The sequence below is a fragment of the Xenopus laevis genome, chromosome 5L (genome assembly GCF_017654675.1).
Source record: "Xenopus laevis strain J_2021 chromosome 5L, Xenopus_laevis_v10.1, whole genome shotgun sequence".
NCBI lineage: Eukaryota > Metazoa > Chordata > Amphibia > Anura > Pipidae > Xenopus > Xenopus laevis.
In genome coordinates, this window is record NC_054379.1 from 4,392,984 (window position 1) to 4,413,556 (window position 20,573).

General features: G+C 37.3%; 1 protein-coding gene across 27 annotated transcripts in view; it reads left to right on the forward strand.

Moving 5' to 3' along the window:
• The window catches only part of LOC108716082 (neurexin-1), an 861,870-nt gene that overhangs the window by 376,740 nt on the left and 464,557 nt on the right, over positions 1-20,573 (forward strand). For 18 of the 27 annotated variants that reach the window (XM_041562467.1, XM_041562483.1, XM_041562451.1 and 15 more), the window contains 2 exons: positions 11,038-11,241; positions 13,929-13,955. In XM_041562467.1, the coding sequence (XP_041418401.1) occupies positions 11,038-11,241; positions 13,929-13,955 (231 nt within the window). The remainder of the gene's footprint in view (positions 1-11,037; positions 11,242-13,928; positions 13,956-20,573) is intronic. The other 9 variants (XM_041562470.1, XM_041562473.1, XM_041562482.1 and 6 more) reach the window with 1 other exon arrangement.

Here is a 20,573-nt window from a genome sequence, read left to right on the forward strand (position 1 = left end):
GTTTGCGGTAACCAAAAGGGATCAGGAGTAGACGTAATCAAAATTCAGGCGAAAGTTCAATAGGCAGGCAATATAGAATCAATGTCCACGGTTCAGACAAGGTCAAAAGTCCAGGAAATAAGTTATAATAAATGTAAGAACACCCAGGAATACAATAAGCAATTCCTATATTCGGGCATTGAACCTGTGACATAGAAGTCCTTTTATTTTCGAATTTAGCTCTGTTCCCTGCGTGATGATGTCATGCTGGGCGCTGCCATCTTGGATCTCGTGTGGAGCACTTATTAACGGAGCACTCCGAGCATGCCTGACAGTGTGTAAGACTTTGGACTTGTAGCGATTGGACCCTGGGTTCAATTCCAGCTTAGGTATTATATGCAAGACATCTATCATAAAGACTAGAAGGAATCTTTGGTTGATGCAGACCTCTGTCAGCTTCCCTTCTTTTCAGTAATTGCTTATTTATCTCCAGAAAATCCTTTGAAACAACATGTTTTCAATGCAGGTTAACAAACAGCACCCAAGAAAATGGATATTAGTCTACAGAGCTAAGCTATTGTTGAAAAAAATGTTTATCCTTATAGATATGTGGGAAGAAGGGTCAGTAATAATCATCCAGTTTTGATTTGCTTGTCTTCGTGTCACATTGTCCCTCAAAGTTCAGTGCTATTTCATCATTTAATTTTATCCCTCAAAGTTCAATGCAATTTTCTTGAAAGATGAACATGGTCACAGCAGAGGCACATTTGGTTACAAGTCATGAGACTACTGTAGAGTCAACTGACCGTGCACTCCATTGAAAATTATGGCTTTCACATCTACGGCCTTAGATATGCATTTTATAGTACCCTGTTCTGCTTAGTTTTAAGTCAAATACCAAGAATCACCGGATCAGTAACAATCAAAAAATTTTTAAAAAAATAAGTTAGTATACATCAAAAAAAACCCACCAAGACATAATGAAACTTTAAGAAAGCCTTTATTAAGAAATAACTTACCGAAGCTCCCCTTCCGCTCCTCTTCAGAAAAGGTGACAGGGCAACGATCCATCCTGCAGCGCTCGATTTGTCCTCCCTGGCTATCTCATATTCTACTGACAGCATGTGAAGGAGCGTAAGTCGGACGCAGGGGTGCTTCGCCAATGAGGCGAGTTGAGGCTGTCGACTCAGGCGGCAGCGCCCCACTAGGTACCAGGGGCAGCAAAAATGCCCTGTAGCCCTCGTCACAAGAGGAACACCGTGGCTCGGACTTGCAGGGGGGTGCCCTGCGGAGAAGGCCGGAGGAAGAACACAAAGCCACAAAGGAAGGCAATGTCGGTGGGCTCCACAGCAGCAGTAGCGCTGGCAGCACAGTAGGAGATAGAGGCACCAGTTCGGCCTCGGCTCCCCCCCACCCCACGCGCAGGCCACACGTTCTCCCGTGTCTGCACGCTTTCTGTCGGCAGTGTCTGGAAATTGGGGCAACCATCTGTCCGCTCACCCTCGGTTCATGGGCATGGCTTAACCTCTCGATGGAGGGGACTATCACCACCACCACAACCTCCGATCACATGTTAACGGGGCCACTGCATCCCACTTTGACCATGGCTTCCGATGCCCCTCCCAGCATGAGTATGAGCAGCACATACACTGCTCTGACCCCTCTGCAGCCTTTACCCCCAAGTTTGACAAATTCCCCCATCACCACCATCACACCCACCAGCGGATACCGGGCAATGTCAGTGGCAGCTTCACCCGAATGAGGGACGATAGGGACTGACATCTATGAACAATCTATACAGCCCCTACCACAAGGAGGTCACCAGCATGGGACAGAGTCTGTCTCCACTCCGGGATCCGGACAGTTGTCCTGTCACTGCCTTTCTATGTAAATGGCTTCATTCCCGGATTCTGATTTGACAGGATAACTGGCTAGATCCTGAGAGCGGAGATAGACTCTGTCCCATGCCAGTGACCTCCTTGTGGTAGGCATGTGGTAAGCCATGGTCATAGTGGGGTGCAGTGGTGGTGGTGATAGTCCCCTCCATTGAGAATGAAAGCCATGCCTATGGGCCAGGGTGAGTGAACAGATGGTTGCTCCGATTTCCAGACTGGCTACAGAAGGCGTGCAGATACGGGAGAACCTGCAGCCTGTGGGGGGGAGGAGCCGAGGCCAAACCAGTGCCTCTACCTCCTCCTCCTGTGCTGCCGGCACTACTGATGCTGGGAAGCCCACCGACATCGACTTCACATGCTGTCAGTAGAATATGGGAGATATCCAGGGAGGAGAAATTGAGCAGTGTAGGACGGATCATCGCCAAGTCGCCTTTTCTGAAGAGGTGCTTCAGTAAGTTATTTCTTAATAAAGGCTTTGTGATTTTAAAGTTTTTAAAAAAAAATGTAACATTTTTTTTGATGTTACTGGTACTTTAAATCAGTTGAGGTGCCCAGTGGTGAAAGAGTAAGTAATGTTAACTTGAGAGCTATAAAAGTCGTACTTTAAGTAAATTCTGTATTTTACTATGAATCAATTGCTGCACACATCCACACATTGTCTCTTCCAATAGAATATCACCCTTTAAGCTATTTCCCTTCAAGGCATCACATTACAAAAGTATGTGATGTGCTATATTAATCCACAGTAAAAACCTTGATATTCTTGTATTCAATAAATGTATAATACCCTTAAATTATGCACATCAGCACGTATTAAAAGTATGAAAAAATATGTTAAAGTTAATGGTATAAAGAGCTCTATAAAGCTATAATTTTGTTCAGCCCTTAAGGTATTGTAAGTTATAAAATCAATCTCCTGTGGTTTTAGATTGTTACAGTCATAATACAGTACCTGTCCTGGTGCTAATACCTATCCTGGGTGGAAATGCAGCTGTTACACAGACGATAAAGAACAATATTCCCTGTAGATCTTTTTGGAATGGTACTGTATGTGGCATGGGCTTTGTGAAGTCATTGTAGCATTTGTAGTTGCTAGACTCACATAACTTAAATAAATATTGTTCTTGCCTACTTGAAACTGTCCTTAGATCTTCAAGTGACAAGTATGAGGTCTGTGGCCCACTAGACTACTCAACTTCCTTCAATGGTAATATCTAGGGCCAGATTTATCAAGGGTCGAAGTGAAAATTAGAATTAAAATTTTTTCAAAATTTTTTTAAAAAATGGAGATATTTTTTCTGTACTTCGACTAGGAATAATCCAAATTCCATTCGAATTTGAAAAAAATTGTACTGTCTCTTTTAAAATTCAACTTCAACCATTTGCCATCTAAAACCTGCCGAATTGTTGTTTTAGCCTATGGGGGACCTCCTAGAACCTATTTGGAGTCAATTGGTGGAAAATCTTACTTTTTTCTTGAAAAAGCTTTGAATCAAATTAGATCAAATACGATGTTAATTTGATTCATACGATTCGAAATCGAATGAAAACGGCCTATTCACCCGAAAAAAAAAAAAAAACTTAGATTTTTCTGATAAATTTTGGTTGGTCTTTTTTTATTCGAATTTCAAAGTTTTTTGAATTCGAAATTCGACCCTTGATAATTCTGCCCCTAAGTGATATTGTAAAGGGAACTATCACATATAAAGGACTGCACACTTATGGATCAAAGAATAAAAGTATGTTAAATAAAACATTTTTAGTTACATAGTGAAAAAAAAAACTTACATGTTTTGACCCCTAAAGGATCTTCATCGGTGCAAAAAGTGCAGAAAGAATGGTAAAAACTTTATTAAAAAAAACATTCTAAGTCAAGAATATCAGTGCCAAAATCTGTAACATGCCAGAATCTGTGGACAGGGTAGGCATGTGTCATCACTTCCGCCTCCTAGGATGCTATAGGCGGTAACACACAATTGTGCATGTGTAGTGACATGTTTTTTTGCCAAGTTTTTCCGCAAAAATGACACCCATAGACTCCAATTGGGTAAAAAAAAAGGATCATTTATAAGTGCAACTTAAACTGCAATACAACGCAATGGATACAAAAATTCACAGTTACTTGCATCCATATGTGCTCCTTAGCAACCTGTGGCAACTGACAATACACCCGTCCAGATTTCTATGATAAAGTTCTCACAGTTGGACACAAGGGAACCCTGGACTACTATTAATAGATTACTAGACCTGGCAGCAATTCCAGGGTTGCACAATGTGCCAATTGAATTGGATGTGAATGCCATTATTGACTCTAGACAACAGAAGGGACATTAAGAGAGTTGTGTGTCATATATTGAACCTTAATTAGCCTAACAGAAAAAATGTCTTTCAAATTGGTACATCACAGGCATGTTGCAGTGGAACCTACTTAGAAGGCAACCAATAGAATGTCAGAATGATGGAAATAAGAAGTGCACATTGGAGATACAAATATGGTGATTAGTATCTAGATGTAGTTTTTGTTTACATAAAAAAAGGGTTTGTAAATGAGCCCTATAGTTTAGATATGGATTGTATGGGTGTGGAGATCACTAGTTTAAATCCCCCTTCTTGTGAAGTGTTGGTTAGACATTTCCGATCAGGAAAATATAGTGATTAGCTGTAGCTCTGTTTGTAGTGGCGCTCACATTGGGAGCAGTTGTGTATTACAATTGTGTTTGGGCTGTGATAGTAGGGGGAAGAATGAATCAATCAAGGCTTCATTATGGGCAGTGAGCAAGAAAGTTTGTTAGTGATTTCAATTTTATGTGCCGTACATTATACATTGTACAGTATGCTAAAGGCTTAATACCACCCTGTATTATTAATTTATGTACATGCCCATATCCTATCCCATTTAGACTATTTCAATCTCCTACTAACTGGTCTTCCTGACTCCCACCTCTCACCCCTGCCATCAATCTTAAACTCCCCTATAAGGATCTTCCTGCCCTCTCCCAAGAGGGAACCTGTCCAACCCCAACTAAAGCAACTTAGCATGGCTGCCTGTTAAGCAGAGGATAGCTTATAAAATACTACTTTCAAAGCCCTTCTCTCCTCTGCTCCTCATTACATTTCTTCATTTGTTATTTGTCTCACTGTGTGTTCCATCCTCTTAATCTCTTAAAAAACAAGAAGAGTCTACCTTTTTGGAGCACTAGCACATTAGTCTTATCCTGGTACCTATTGCACAATGCCTTTACCTTGTGCACTTTTTCCCTTCCAATTTGTACCTGTATGTTAGCCACCCATCTACTTTTCATCCAAAAAGAATTGTGGTAATTGCATTTTATATTTAGTACATGGTTTTTAGGTAAGGTCAAATAGTGCCTGGGTGTTCAGTCTATTCTAATCAAGGCTGAATCCATACTTATAAGGTATACAAATACAGTATAAGGTCACCATTTCACTCAATCATGGAGGTAAACTAGCCAGCTACCCGTTGCAGTTTGAACTAATTTTACCTTTTCAAAGATCCTTCCTTCAAGAACATCCTTGACTTGACCCCTCCTCCAAGCCCATATAAAAGCTAACACACTTCTCCATAGAGTATCATGGAAATATGGAAATGAACATTTTGTTATAGATACAGAACAAGTTAGGGCGATGGACGTCATTTCATCAACATCCATGCGTCACCTGCCTAAATTATGGTTACCAAAATATTAATTACCTACTTCAGTTGTCTGCAGAAATTAGCATTCTATACATGTTGCTGCATCACTTCCACTGACGTCGCAATTGTAATGATCATAACGTTACAGTATTAAATACCAGTTTTGGTATACACACTTGATCATGATCTATTTCATTACAGTGAAGAAGTAGGAGGAGCAATGATGGACAGGAGATAGACAAGGAGAGATAGGAAATTATTAGAATAAGTATTATTCTATGTCTTATCCCTATTACCCTGAGAGATGCAATTAGACCTAAAGACATGATGAAGCTTAGTCTTCTTTCTTTTTGCGATACAGAATATGACATATGATTAAGGCATGCAAAATCTTGGAATTGCTTCTGATGCAAAATAGAAAAACACATCAATCAAACCCAGACTGTTCAGCTATCTAGTCAAGCATATTCTGCATATTCTGCCACTATACAAAATAAAAGCTGCTCTAGAAATCCTTATTTGATAAGATTTTGTTTCTTCTCCCTTTTTTTTTAAATGTGGAATTTATTGTGCTGCAATGAAGTTCAAAGTCAGTTCACTATAGGATATCTGGCATCAGGTTTCTGGATTGGAGCCTTTCATGAGTAAATGCCTTTGAGAGAGGATTTCTTACTAAATTCTGAAATAATTGTCAGTTTGAACATGTTTCCCGTGGTGAGTTTAACTCATGCAATAACTGGTTATACAATCATAAAAGCATCTATAGGTTATAATCCTATTAAATATTATTAAGGTAAACAAACGGATTTACTAGGCTTCATACAGAAGCATTTCATTGTCCTTTTTTAAATGTAGCTTAGAATATGGCTCTGCAGGCTGCTGATTGAATGGTTTGCTACAAAGATTCATTGAGAAATAGGTTGACCTTTTTGCTATAGATTGGACTGAACATTGGAATATTTAGTAACGATGCATTCTCATGCTATTAACTGCCATTTTCTCCAAGATGGCCTTATGCTTGCCGTACTTACAGTATATACCATTTGATCTGTAGAGTTTGCTGGACTGTGAATCATTCAAAATCATGAGTTGACCCAGGATTAATGTAAATTCATTAATCATAAAGAGATTTAAAACTGTATTAAAAAATATTGTTGACTTGCTGTACTTTATCAGCTACTGTATATTAATGTACAAGTACATGTTGAAATGTGAGGTCATTAAGAACTTACCTCCCAGTGTGGGATCTCCAAAATGGATACAATGGAGATACAATGGAGAGCCCATATTGATATAATCAATTAAAGTGCCTGTGTCTATACTTCCACATAGTTACCAATGCAATTAAGTTTATGGGTGCTGAAAAACTCTTGAGCTACCCCATCACTATACCTGCCAGTAGCTCCATTAACTAACCCACGTGTTCACCAACAGTTCACGGCAGTTAGTGAACCCCATTGGTGTCAAAAGCAGATACAAACCCCTTGCCCTAGGCACTAACCAAGCTTAGAAAATTTTTCTTCATTTGTATGTAATAGAAAAGCTCCTGGCAGATGCCAGATCTGGACATGTCTTGTCCTTTCTTAAATCCAGCTTAACTTGAATTAGAACACAAGATATTTATTAGAAGTAACAATATGTACTTGTATTATTTTAGCTCTTCTTTTATAAAGAAAACATGATTTATTTGGGCTTTATGATCTTTCCCTGATTAGACAAGGAACACAAAACCTCAGCATAATCTCAGGACTAGTTGGAATTTTTTTATGAAAAGCACAGATGGAATGGCAGATGTCACATCAATATAATTTGGCTCAGACGTTATTGTTGATCACAGTATGAGACTATCTTTAGGCAAAAACTTTTGCAGGTAGGAATGGCAGTGAAACACTTAACGGACAAACAATTCATATATTGCACTGAGTAGTCACCATATACTGTAGTGCAAGATAAAAATGAGGAGAAATTCATGTACTTAAAAATGAGGTCAACTGCATTTGTAGAGTGGAACTCTCATCTCCTTACCTTTACCAAACAAGGTTGCATGTTCCAATATACATCAATGTGCCACATGCAGGGCACTTAATTCAGTCCAGTTGCAGACAGACAAAAGCAATTGGAGATGCAGGTGTTGGGTGGAGGTGGTGGTGGCAAAAGGTTAGGGGAGCCCTAAAAGTTACCCCCAAACCAATTTTGTAAACAATAAGGGGGAATGTAATAAAATATCATGCATAGAAAAAAAATCTGAATATATTGACATTTAGCTGATCTTTTATTGTATATTTTTATGCCACATAGTACATTTGCTTAAAGGTGACTTTTTTTAAATACAGCTTTTTCATTAAGACCAAGGAAATTGCTCAGACAAAGCAAACATGTTCCATTTGCTCAGACAAATGAAAAATGTTTAGTCAATCTTTATAAATCAGTAGCCTCCCATGCTGTGGAGCCTCCATCCTGGAGGGCTAGAGCAGTGCCAGAGCCTTAGTTTTAGACTGAGATTTACAGGGATTGCCCATAGAGATACTTGGTCAAATAGAGTTTCTGGAACACTGGGACCATACAACTTTATGATAAGGTAAAAAAATCCTCATCATAGGGTTGACCTCCAAATGGGACTTGAACTAGAAATGTTTGACAACTACTTATCTAAGTTGAGAGGGCCACTTTGAGCTGTGGACATATGCACTGGGGCCCTAGCACCAGTAAAACAAAAGTACATGGGACACCTTATATTATCCTGCAGTTGTTAAATATTTTTAGTATTTACATTAGGGCTTTCAGATCTGCATTACTCCAGCTGTTTTTGAACCCTTAATCTCATGATCCCAGCAACTATAGTTCAAATGCAACAACCTAAAAGGCCTTGAATATTAAATATTTTTAATGTACCCCCTCCATTGCATGGTAGGTCCAGTAACCTCCAGTCCAGTGTCCAACACTTCATGCAGAGAAGAAATATTCCACACACACACATTAAGGGGGTTATTTATTAAAGGTTGAGTTGTGTTTTCTAGAAAAATTAAAGTTTTTGGTAATGCCACAAAAAAACGTGCATTTTTTTTAGATATATATAATGCCCGAAGCTGCTAAAAGGCTGAATCTGAAAATACTCCAGCTTAAACCTGCCAAGGTCATGTAGACATCAATGGCAGAGGTCCCTTTGACCATTTAAAGATGTTTTTTGCCTTTCCATGATATTTTTGTTTTACGCTGGTTTGTGCTAAAAACTCGATAAATTCTAGGTATTAGAGTTTTTAGCCTAAAAACTCAATAAATATGAGGTATTCAAGTTTTTTCCCCAATTGCATTCAATTGCGTTTTTTTACATTCAGGGGTTTCATAAATAAATCTCACAAACTCAACCTTTGATAATTAACCCGCTAAGATTCTAAGTTACTCAAATGGTAGACGAATTTACCCCACTGATTTGGATGGGTTACACAACAGGAACATAAGTATAGTTACATAGTAACATAGTAAGTTAGGTTGAAAAAGACACGTCATCAAGTTCAACCTTTTAACTACGTATATTTTAACCTTCCTACCTGCTAGTTGATCCAGAGGAAGGCGAAAAACCCCTATGAACCCTCTCCAATATGCCTCAGAGGGGGAAAATTCCTCCCTGACTCCAAATGGCAATGGTACCAGTCCCTGGATCAACTTGTACTATGAGCTATCTCCCATATCCCTGTATTCCCTCAATTGCTAAAAGGCCATCCAACCCCTAAAGTAATACACTGATGCATTCAAACATTCAAACATTCAAACATTCAAACATGCAAATAGAATGATGTAATTGACAGTAGGAGACATACTTAAAAAAATGATTGGTAAACCCATATCTTTTTAGATTTGGTCTTTCTAATGGATTTTGAATGACAATAATTCCCAAGTAAAGAAAGGAGCTGAGCTTTATAAATATTCCTATCGTATACTGTTTTTTTTTTTTTTTTACAGTTTTGTGGCATAAATCATTTTGTACACCGTTATAAAAACAGCCATTAGTAATGGGATATATGTTCTCCATTTAATTGATTATATACAGTTGTTCATGTAGGATTAAATGGAGGCTAGCGTTATTAGCAAATTAATGTCTCGAGAAAAGCTTTTGCGACTGTATAAAACATTTGTCAAAATAACTTGATTATATAATGACTTCACATAAAAAATTCCAATCTGCAGTTCCATTTGTGGATCATTCTGTTTGCATGTTTTACTGCTCATTGTCTCTTGTTAGGCACGTCTCACTGGTAGGAGGATTTTAAGGTCTTTTTGGGGGGTTTGGATTGCCTGGAATTCTCTGGTCATACAAGTAAATAGATATTAAAAGTGCTACTTTCATTCTTCTATCTTCCCTGCCTTGGGTTTGGCTTGTATTTTATGCTTTGCAATCTATCTTCTCTTATCAATTTTGGAAACTGACAGCTTCTATATTTATGCTGGATGCTCTGTATTCTTGCCAATCGTGCTTGTTAAATATTGCTGGAGTTTTATGTTCTACTCCCCTTGCTGATATGGAATTAAAATCATATTCAGCAGAAATAGTGAATTTAAGTACTTTATCAATAAGCTACCTTAGTGATAAAAAATTCAACAATTATGTGTCAAGTGAAAATGTCAGGAGACTGGAAGCCATTGGGTCAAGTCATGGTTGGTAGGCTTCTGTCTTCAGCCTTATCAGTCTTATATGAATATACATATTAATTATTTGGTCCCTTTGCTATAACTCTAATAGGCTTTTGGTATCTTCTCTTATACTAAATATACTCAAGTAAGTCTCCTGATTGAAATATTTTATACAAAAAAATGCTAACCTGCAATAAGGAAGCACTCTTGAGTCAATACATGCTCACTCGCTGTGCTGATAAGCATAAAACTGCCCCCTGGAATGTGTAATTCAATAGAGAAAAGTCTTTTCACACAGAGCACCAGCTGGGCACTTAAAACATCCCTTTATTAAATAATTGATAAAATCATGGAGCACACATCGAAACTTCATGATTGACGTGTTTTGTTTCTATGGCCACTTCCTCAAAGCCATTAGTCCACGTCAAAAGGTATAAAAGACACACCGCCATAAAAACATTAACCCCTTCAGTGATACACACATATACATACATGGCATATTTGAGTGAAGGGCATATCCATCTCATAAATATCAATATACTATACATTAAACAATAACTGATAAATATATAATTATTTTATTATTTTACGTGAACTAAAAAGAGGGAGTAGAGAGTCCATCATATCACTGGGAAATCATTTTGAAAAAGTATGTTACGTCCCCATCACGATTTAGTCCTCCTTATACTTTCACAGCCCTGAATTGATATACAAAAAATGCTACCATGCCCTATTGATCTATTGATGCGAATAGCCTGGTCATTTCTGAGCTCTTGAGAAGTTTAGAACTGAAAAAACAGCCATTCCAGAGAAATGTATGACATTTTTATCATTAGCATTTTACTGTACAACTAAATAATATTTGTTTCACCCCCACAGAGGCAACTATGGTAAGCTATGATGGAAGTAAGTTCATGAAGATCCAGCTGCCCGTGGTTATGCATACCGAGGCAGAAGATGTCTCCTTGAGATTCTGCTCTCAGCGAGGTTACGGTATACTGATGGCCACCACTTCCAGGGAGTCTGCTGACACTCTGCGTCTGGAGCTGGATGCAGGAAGAGTGAAACTAACTGTTAATCTAGGTAACATTCATCGGAGTAGACTAAATGATTGTCCACAAGCCCATGTTTTTCTTTTTGCCTGACTTCTCTCATTTCTAGTCCTTCTGTTTTGCTGCTTTTCTGTTATTTTTCTGCTTGGCCAATGTATGACTCACAATATGGTTAAAAAGAGAAGCTGAGATGGTCAACACATATCTACATTTCCTTGGAAAAAAAATTATAGTATGGAACTTAGATAACATTAATTGGAAATATTTAAGATTGGTGGTCAAGGTAATATGCTGACCACTTTAAGATCCTTTTAATCAGCTTTTAGGCCAACTACCCTGCAGTGTTCAATTTTTAAATGCATCAGCTCATTTCTCAAGGTGGGTTTACACTAGACACATGAACATTGCATATTTCAAGTGGCTATGAGTTACTGTTCCCAGCATTTTTTCCATGTACCTTGGAATGATGCAGGAAAGTCCAAGAGGTTCCCATTCTTAAACAAAAATGTAATCTTGCTTCCAAAATGTCATTATTACTGTCCTGTATTACAGAAACTTCTCCTTTTTAATCATTTTTATACTAAAATCTTTTTTTTAAATATCTTTTGTTTTGTGGTTGCAATTCTTTTGTGTGTCCAATATAACATAAACCTTCAATGCCCAAGGTCTGCGACCCTTAGCAAACAGTCTGGTGAATACAATTCCCACAAACTCTTCCACAGAAAGAATGCTTCTGAAGCAGAGAGACCCAACAAGATTGTGTGTGTATTTGTTACAAGGGAGCTGGAAATTGACATGTTCTGTTTAAGGACCCACACATGTAAACCGTCAACCTTAAGGGCCCTTAACAAATAGTTTTTTTCCTAGGTCAGTAAGAGTTATATGTCAAGAGATGACACCCCCACTTTGAAATCACCACATCCTCTTCTTTTATTAGAGGCAAAAAGAGAATGTGTAGTAATATATTGGCATTAAAATGAATCATGAAATGAATGATTTATAGCACCGAAAAGCTAGTAAATTTCATTGTGAGGACGAACATTGATTAATCCATTCTAATGTAAAAGAGAGAAAACTCATGAGAAATACTACTCTGCCTCCCTCTACTGGTTCCATGAAGGGAATTCCCTTTCAAAAGGAAACTGTTCTAGACCCAAAATGAAAGCACATTCTGTGGGAAGAGGTTTTGTGCATGTTTTGGTCCCAGACTGTCTGCCACCACTTTTCTGATGCGGTTGACGACACATGACAGACTCTGCTATATGGAAACAAAATCTTGGTTTTTAGAATGCATCTACCCTTTAGGTGCATCAAAAGGAAAAAGTATAACAATTCATTAAACATGTTTTTTCTAAAGACTTTAAAAATTAAGCTGATGCCTTACTCCATTCAGAGCTACACAGTTGCAGATCAACAAATCAAGGCTTTCTCAGCCTCCCATTATTCTATACATTTATTATATACATTTGTTTTCTATTTTAATGGAGATAAAAAATTGGATTCAGTTAGAATTTCATTCAGTAAATACATGTTAACACAGTTTTCTTGAAACAATTTGGTCCATCGCCAAATCCTTGAGCAAACTGAAGTTCAATGAAGAGGGATCAAAGCACTATTGCTCTACCTCACTTTACTAAATAGATTAAGGACTACAAATTGCCAATGCTAGGTGCAGCAACATTGGGGTTGTCTCCTGCACACAATTAAAATACTAAAAAATCCTCTAATGAGATCCTATTTGGTCTGTTCAAATCTAGCTCCATCTTGTTCTTCTGGAAAAGAAATCTTTAAACACAGATTTCTATCATAAAACAATTAAACAGTAGTATGTCATCTCACATTTATAAGAGTGTAATTTATTGAAGCCAAATTTAAACAACAGTCTCCATATGTAAGATGCCAGCAAGGTGACTAAAATAAAGCTGGTAATCTGCATTCTCGTTGGTGTTTTCTCTCGTAGCTTCAATTGAGTTTTTGGCCATCTACTTTAGAGAACTAGGGAGCTCAATAGGACACTTTTATGGAAGGTGTAGATCCCTTTAACTGTGTCAAATTGGGTTTGGACTTTCCATTTCACTAGACCCAGACACTTCATATGAGGTCCAGTGAGTACAACCACTCAGGTTCACACATACATACATAAACACCATCATTTTTCCACTTAAAAAAAGGGATTTATAGTGCTAGAGGTATGTAGATAGATGTTGAGTGGATGTAGATATATTGATATATAATAATGGATCTTTATATTTTGATAATTTTTCAGCTTTATAAATAAATGGTAATAATTATGTTGCCATACACAAGTTTGCCCCACAGTTCTGTTTAAGCCCTTGAGGTTGATCATTGCCTTCAAAGATGGCAGATCCTAGATTGGTGGGCTCTATACCCCATTGTGACGGAGCAAACGTTTATTTTTCAATATTTATCTGTTCTTGCACATATGGGGAAAACGTTGCCTCCTATCTTGATCTTACATCTCAGATAGACATTAGTTTCCCTTTGGATTTGTTTCCATGTAGTACTGTTTGCAATGGCCATAATAATGGATATATTTGAACTTACGAATTTGTTCATAGTAGCTGTGATTTAATAGAGAGATAATGGCCACGGTGCATGTGTCTGTCCCCGGAAGGGTGGACTGTAATTTTATTGGATGTCTGCAGCTAATACCTTGAAGGATAAATTTTCATTTCTCATCTATTCTTCCCTATCTAGACTGTATCAGGATTAACTGTAATTCCAGTAAGTGACTATTCAACATTTCTTATTTCCTTTGCCTTGCTCTAATATGATATATATGTGTTGATGAAAATGAAAAGTTACAATCCCATTTTTTTACAACTGTGACAATTGTGATAAAAATTCACCAGTTTGTACTGAACGCAAAGAAATCACTTCCATAGATTTTTTTTTTTAGGATTTTATTTTTAGTTATCAAAGGTTTTTTTAAGTAGCCAAATAAGTCATGCTGTTTATCCCTTTTTGAGTGTGTTTCAAGTCAATGACTCCTGTTGTCTGTAAGGGATAAACGGCATTAGTGACTTCACTGCATAAGATTAACATAAGATTAAGAGAAATAGTTGCTCTTTTGACATCATCGTATTTATTTATACATAATATAGACATGTATTAATAATCTACAAACTATAGTTTAATGAAAGCATGCAGAAATGTATTTCCAAAGACTCAATATGTAAAGAGTTACGTCAATACAGGGGACCTTGTTGTATTAAAACCTTTTATACATTTACTAGATATTTTATCATTTTTGAAATGTTCAAATATGTGAAATATAGTTGTTTAACGTATTTAAAATGATTAACAGAAATGACTAATATCCTTTGAAAGGGGGAAATGGACTGTACGTTTATTGAATTGTTGCACTTCTGTATTGAGGTGTTGTGTTACAATATGCAGCACATGAAAGCACCATTCACTCTTGGATATAAACCTTCAAATATATAGGGGGTTATTTATCAAAATGCACATTTTTCTAATTTTTTAAAATAAAAAAGTCTGACCAAACTATAATTCACAATCTGACCTTATTTAATGTTAAAAAAAGCACAATTTAATTAGATCAGGGGAAAACTTGATAAAACCGATCGAAAACCCCGAATAGTATGATTTTTTCAGGCAAAAACCTGAAAAGAATCGGTTGATTTGGATTTTCTCTCAATTTGTTTCCCTATGAGATTAATTTGAGTTTTTTAAATAATAAATAAGGTCAAATCGGGCATGGGAGTTACTTTTTAATAAAGTAATGAGATTCAGAGTTTAGTAAATAACCCCCTGAGTGGTAACACCCGCATAAAATTGTGTTTGATTACTCAAAGCAGTTGAAACACTTTTTGAAGAACTGACCCACCAAACATGCTACCTATGTCAATTTATTAACACTTTTCTGACTGTCAGAATTATTTTCTTGACCGTAATGAAAGTTTTATTAAATGGGATCTGCATTTCCCAGCTCAATATTTCATACATTTGCTCCTGTGTAATTGGTAAATGTAAAAGACTGGATACCTTTTTCCGGCTGTCACTTTTCTACATTTTAATCTATGGCTACCATGGTAGAACTTTGCAATTGGTGTCAGCTTGTAGGTTAGCCCGATCTTACTAGCAAGGCCAGTGGCTGCCAAGAGTTTAGTTAGAACTGAGGAAGAGGACTGGGTCAAGGCAAGTCTATTACTGGAAGGATAGGCTTTGCTCTTTCTGTGCTCTTTAATCAAGTCCAATACAAAATAACAAATAGAGATTTAGGGGCAAATTTACTTAAGTTCGAATATCGAGGGTTAATTAACCCTCAATATTCGACTGTCGAAGTTAAATCCTTCGACTTCGAATATCGAAGTCGAAGAATTTAGCGCTATTCGTTCGATCAAACGATTAAATCCTTCGAATCCTTCGAAGGATTTTAATCCATTGATCGAATGATTTTTCTTCGACCTAAAAAAGCTACCAAAGCCTATGGGAACCTTCCCCATGGGCTAACATTGATTCGATGATTCGATTCGAAGTCGTAGGTCGTAGTCGAAGTAGCCCATTCGATGGTCGAAGTAGCCAAAAAAAACATTCAAAATTCAAACTATTTTTCCTCTATTCCTTCACTCGAGCTAAGTAAATGGGCCCCTTAGTCTAAGTCAAAGTACAGATCAGGTATGGATAGTTCAGAATACAAACTCACACAATGAGAATCGTAACAAAAACAAGTTAACAGTGACCTATAATCAGACAATGGCATTGGCATCAATGGTGTTTAAAGGAGAAGGAAATCTACTAGATTATTGCCAATATATTAGTCACAATAGTGCAAGCTGTAAACTATAGATATTCTGTAGAATGCTTTATGCTGAGTAAACAGCTCTAAAAACTCTCTCTGTTTAGGATAGCAGCTGCCATATTAGCTTGGTGTGACATCACTTCCTGCCTGAGTCTCTCCCTGCTCACTCATAGCTCTGGGCTCAGATTACAGCAGGGAGGGGAGAGGAACAAACTGAGCATGCTCAAGCCCTAGCCCTGGAGGTTTAAGCTGAAAACAGGAAGTCTGATACAGAAGCCCATGAGTACACAATAGAAGGAAAGAAATGTGCTGTTTCCTTTGACAGAGGACTCAGAGCAGCATTACTTTGAGGGTTTACTGGAGTATTTATTTAGACCTTTATGATAAAGCTTGCTTAGTTTTAACCTTTCCTTCTCCTTTAAATACACACATCATCACTCCAAAGATGGCACTGGCATCCCCCGCTGTGCAGCAGTCGCTATTAGTAGCTATTGTTTTCTATTGTAGGATATGAAACATATGTCTGTTTGCCTGTATGTCTACAATTTCAGTGTTCTTTGCATTGACTGTGTGCTGCAGAACAGCTTCATCTATTTATGACTAGGAAAGGGTTCAGCAATAGAGCTGTTGTACTACTCACACACTTACACTACAATGAATGTGGGCATTGGGAGACAGATAAACTAAACTGTGCCCCATCTGTGTATACACATGCACATATACAGAGCATTTATGTTGGTGTACACTACTATAGGTTAGTGACCATTTAAGTGAAAAATTCATGAAACATAACTCCACCATGAAATACTAAATAGCTGTATAGAGAAAATAAATGCATGTATAACACTTCAGATCTATAAAATTAGAAATCCATGGATTCCGCCTTATGCCAAACCCAATTTTCAGAATCATATTACTATAAAAAAATGTAATTAACACTAGGTTAAAAGGGTAACAAAGCAATATCAAGAGAAATATCATAAATGACAGTCTGGGAACAAAACCTAATTAAAGAAATGCAAAAATACTCTTAGAAGTGGTTGTCTCTGTAATTGAAGTTCTTTGGAAAATACAGTTCTACTATATGAATCCCATGCCAAAAGTATTTTATATTTAATACTGAGGAATGGGAGGTCCAATTAAATTTGCTAAGGATAACTGCAAGTACATAGAGGTTCTCTAAAGTGTGATTAAGACCAATAGTTTATACATAATGAGGTTCAGACATTTGTGAAATATCTTTTGTATTCTGTTTTTTTTTATATAAAGTAGTCACAGAGTTCTTATGTCCTAAGTTTCTTGGAATACAGTACCATAGGGCTCATTTACAACTGAATATTATACAGATTTACAACACATTAGATTTAAATGTAAAATTGTCATTAAACGGAGCACAAAATACAATTCTGAAAACAATTGGCTTTTTTATAACACATAACTCAGTGGGGTATATTTATCAAAGAGTCAAGTTAATAGTGAAGTTCCGCCACTAGAGTGAAATTCCGCCACTCTCCATTCATTTCTATGGGATTTTTATAGGCGTATTTATCAAAGGGTGAACTTTCACCCATTGATAAATATGCCTTTCAAAATCCCATAGCAAGGAATTAAGAGCTGCGGAATTTCACTCTAGTGGCGGAACTTCACTCTTTGATAAATGTACCCAATTGTTTTTCCCATAACTCCAGCATAATGATGGGTGCATGTGAGTTGGGCACTCAATTGCATAGTAGCAATTCCTATGTAAGGAACATGTTTGGACTTAAATGCCTCTATTGAATAGCATTAATAAGGGATATTTGGCTTGGCTAGGTCAACAAACAAGTGACCTATCTCAGTATTCATTTCAATATCTACATTAGTAAAGATGGATCTGCAGTGGAATTAGTGTGCAGGTCAATGGACTGATACTTTGCTCAAGCAGTAACTTTTAATTTACGCCATTGGCATACAATATGGCTTCCGCCAGATCCTGAGTTTAAACAGATAAACAGTTCACTAACTAGTTGTCAGTAGACAGTGGAGCCACCAGCTAGTTTATCCATTGCAAGCCATCTTACTACTGAAGTGAGACCACGTGGCCCATATAAGGTCCTCTTTTCAACAACCAAATTGAATTTACCACTTACTTATTCATCTACTCTATGTACACAGTAACACAGTAGGTAATGTTGGTGTCAGCAATAACTGTTCATTTACCTTTTAGAAGTACTAAGAAATTGCCAAACAGAAGAAAAAATATCATCTTTTTTCAAGTCACTGATGGATCACTTAAATCTTGCTAAAAAAAACTTTTCACAAATTTGTAATTTTCTTGGGGTCGATTCACTAACTTCGGGTGAAGGATTCGTAGGTAAAAAACTTTGGATTTCTAAGTTTTTTTGGGGCTACTTCGACCATCGAATGGGCTACTTTGACCTTCGACTACGACTTCGAATCGAAGGATTCGTAGTAAAAATCGTTCGACTATTCGACCATTCGATAGTTGAAGTACTGTCTCTTTAAAAAGAACTTCGACCCCCTAGTTCGCCATCTAAAAGCTACCGAAGTCAATGTTAGCCTATGGGGAAGGTCCCCATAGGCTTGCCTAACTTTTTTTGATCGAAGGATATTCCTTCGATCATTGGATTTAAATCCTTCGAATTGTTCGATTCGAAGGATTTAATCGTTCGATCGAAGGAATTATCCTTCGATCGTTCGATCGAACTATCTGCTCTAAATCCTTCGACTTCGATATTGGAAGTCGAAGGATTTTAATTCCTAGTCGAATATCGAGGGTTAATTAACCCTCGATATTCGACCCTTAGTGAATCGGCCCCTTAGTCTCATACAATAGCCAGCAGTTGATAGCAACAGTTTGAAAATCTAGATCTCTGGGACAATTTATGTTACCATATCAGAATAGGATATTGTATCCAAGATCTTTTGTAGGGAAACTGAGTTACTTTATTTACATTTTGGATAGGCAATGGTGTCAGTTAAATATTTTATCTATAAATGTGTCTATCCTTGATATGTCAGAATTGTCCAGCTGATCGGCAGCATATTTTCTGCCAATGTTCCCCTATAAAATATTAAATATATATTAAACATGATAATACTTTCTTGATTATCTCATTTTTGGCAGTGTTTCTTGCAAATAACAGGTAAATATTGCATTTTAATTGTACCTCATCTTTTGAGCACAAAACATTCAAATGAATCTCATTATGCTTCGGACCAGTTATCCCAAATGAGACAATAACTGTTTTACAATAATGAGTTTGTCCTTAGGCAGCCATTTTGAATACTGTTAAAATGCACAACATACAGTTTATTAACACAAACAGCCCTTGTCAAGACGAAGAAAATTAGACAATTAAAATTAGACTGGAAAATTTAAGAAAACAATAGTGTCTGAAATGTTAGAGCTTAAGTGATAATAAAAGCTAAACAATGGTTATTTACGTATTTACCGATTATATCATGTAAAGCATTCATCTATTTCAGAAGGAAATCTGGGAAGGAAACCCAGAATTGCTCCTAAAATGTCCATTGACATGGAATACCCTAAAGTCTAAGCTTGAACCAATGGGGTTTTAATCACAGCTAGGTTAGTATGCTAATCATAAACTCATCAGGGTATTGTTGGGTTTTTCCAATCAGCAAAGGAGAAACCATGGAAGTGGACCCACAAAAAAGAAATTTAGTTCTCATCCCCATTCATATGTAAAGTAGAAATAATTGCCAAGGAATACCACAGAGGCTGAACCTCTCACACTGGGTTTCAAAGCATAGCCAAATTAGTATGTTGATCAGATTCCTAACTACAGACCAAGTGTGCCCCCTTTTTGTGCTTAGGCTTTACAATCAGCATACGTAGAGCCAGGGAAGGGGATCCACAACAGTTAATTGAAGAGATGCCCCCCCCCTTTATATGCAAATCAGAAAAAATTCTGGGTAGAAATATCCAGTATCACTCCTACATTTACATAGGATACCCCATAGACTGAACCTCACCCACCGGGGAGTATTTTGATTGGATTCCCAAATACAGGCCTTCACCCTTATTGGGGATTATGCAGTGCCAAGTTACCATCAGCAGATGTAGAACCAGTGGATAAAACCATGACTACACTACACAGGATCCATAGTTTCAGCAAAAATACATCAGTATAAAAGCAATTAGCCAGAATGCATGGAACCTGGGCTTTTTCCGGATAAGGGATATTTCCACCATACTAGAAGCCTGCTAAAAATTATTTAGGGGCTGATTCACTAAGGGTCGAATATCGAGGGTTAATTAACCCTCGATATTCGACTAGGAATTAAAATCCTTCGACTTCGAATATCGAAGTCGAAGGATTTAGCGCAAATACTGCGATCGTACGATCGAAGGATTATTAGTTCGAATCCTTCGATTCGAAGTCATAGTCGTAGTCGAAGGTCGAAGTAGCCCATTCGATGGTCGAAGTGGCCCAAAAAATACTTCGAAATTTGAAGTTTTTTTACTTCGAATCCTTCACTCGAATTTAGTGAATCGGCCACTTAAACATTAAATAAGCCCAAAAAGATTGTGTTACCAAATATGGCTTTAT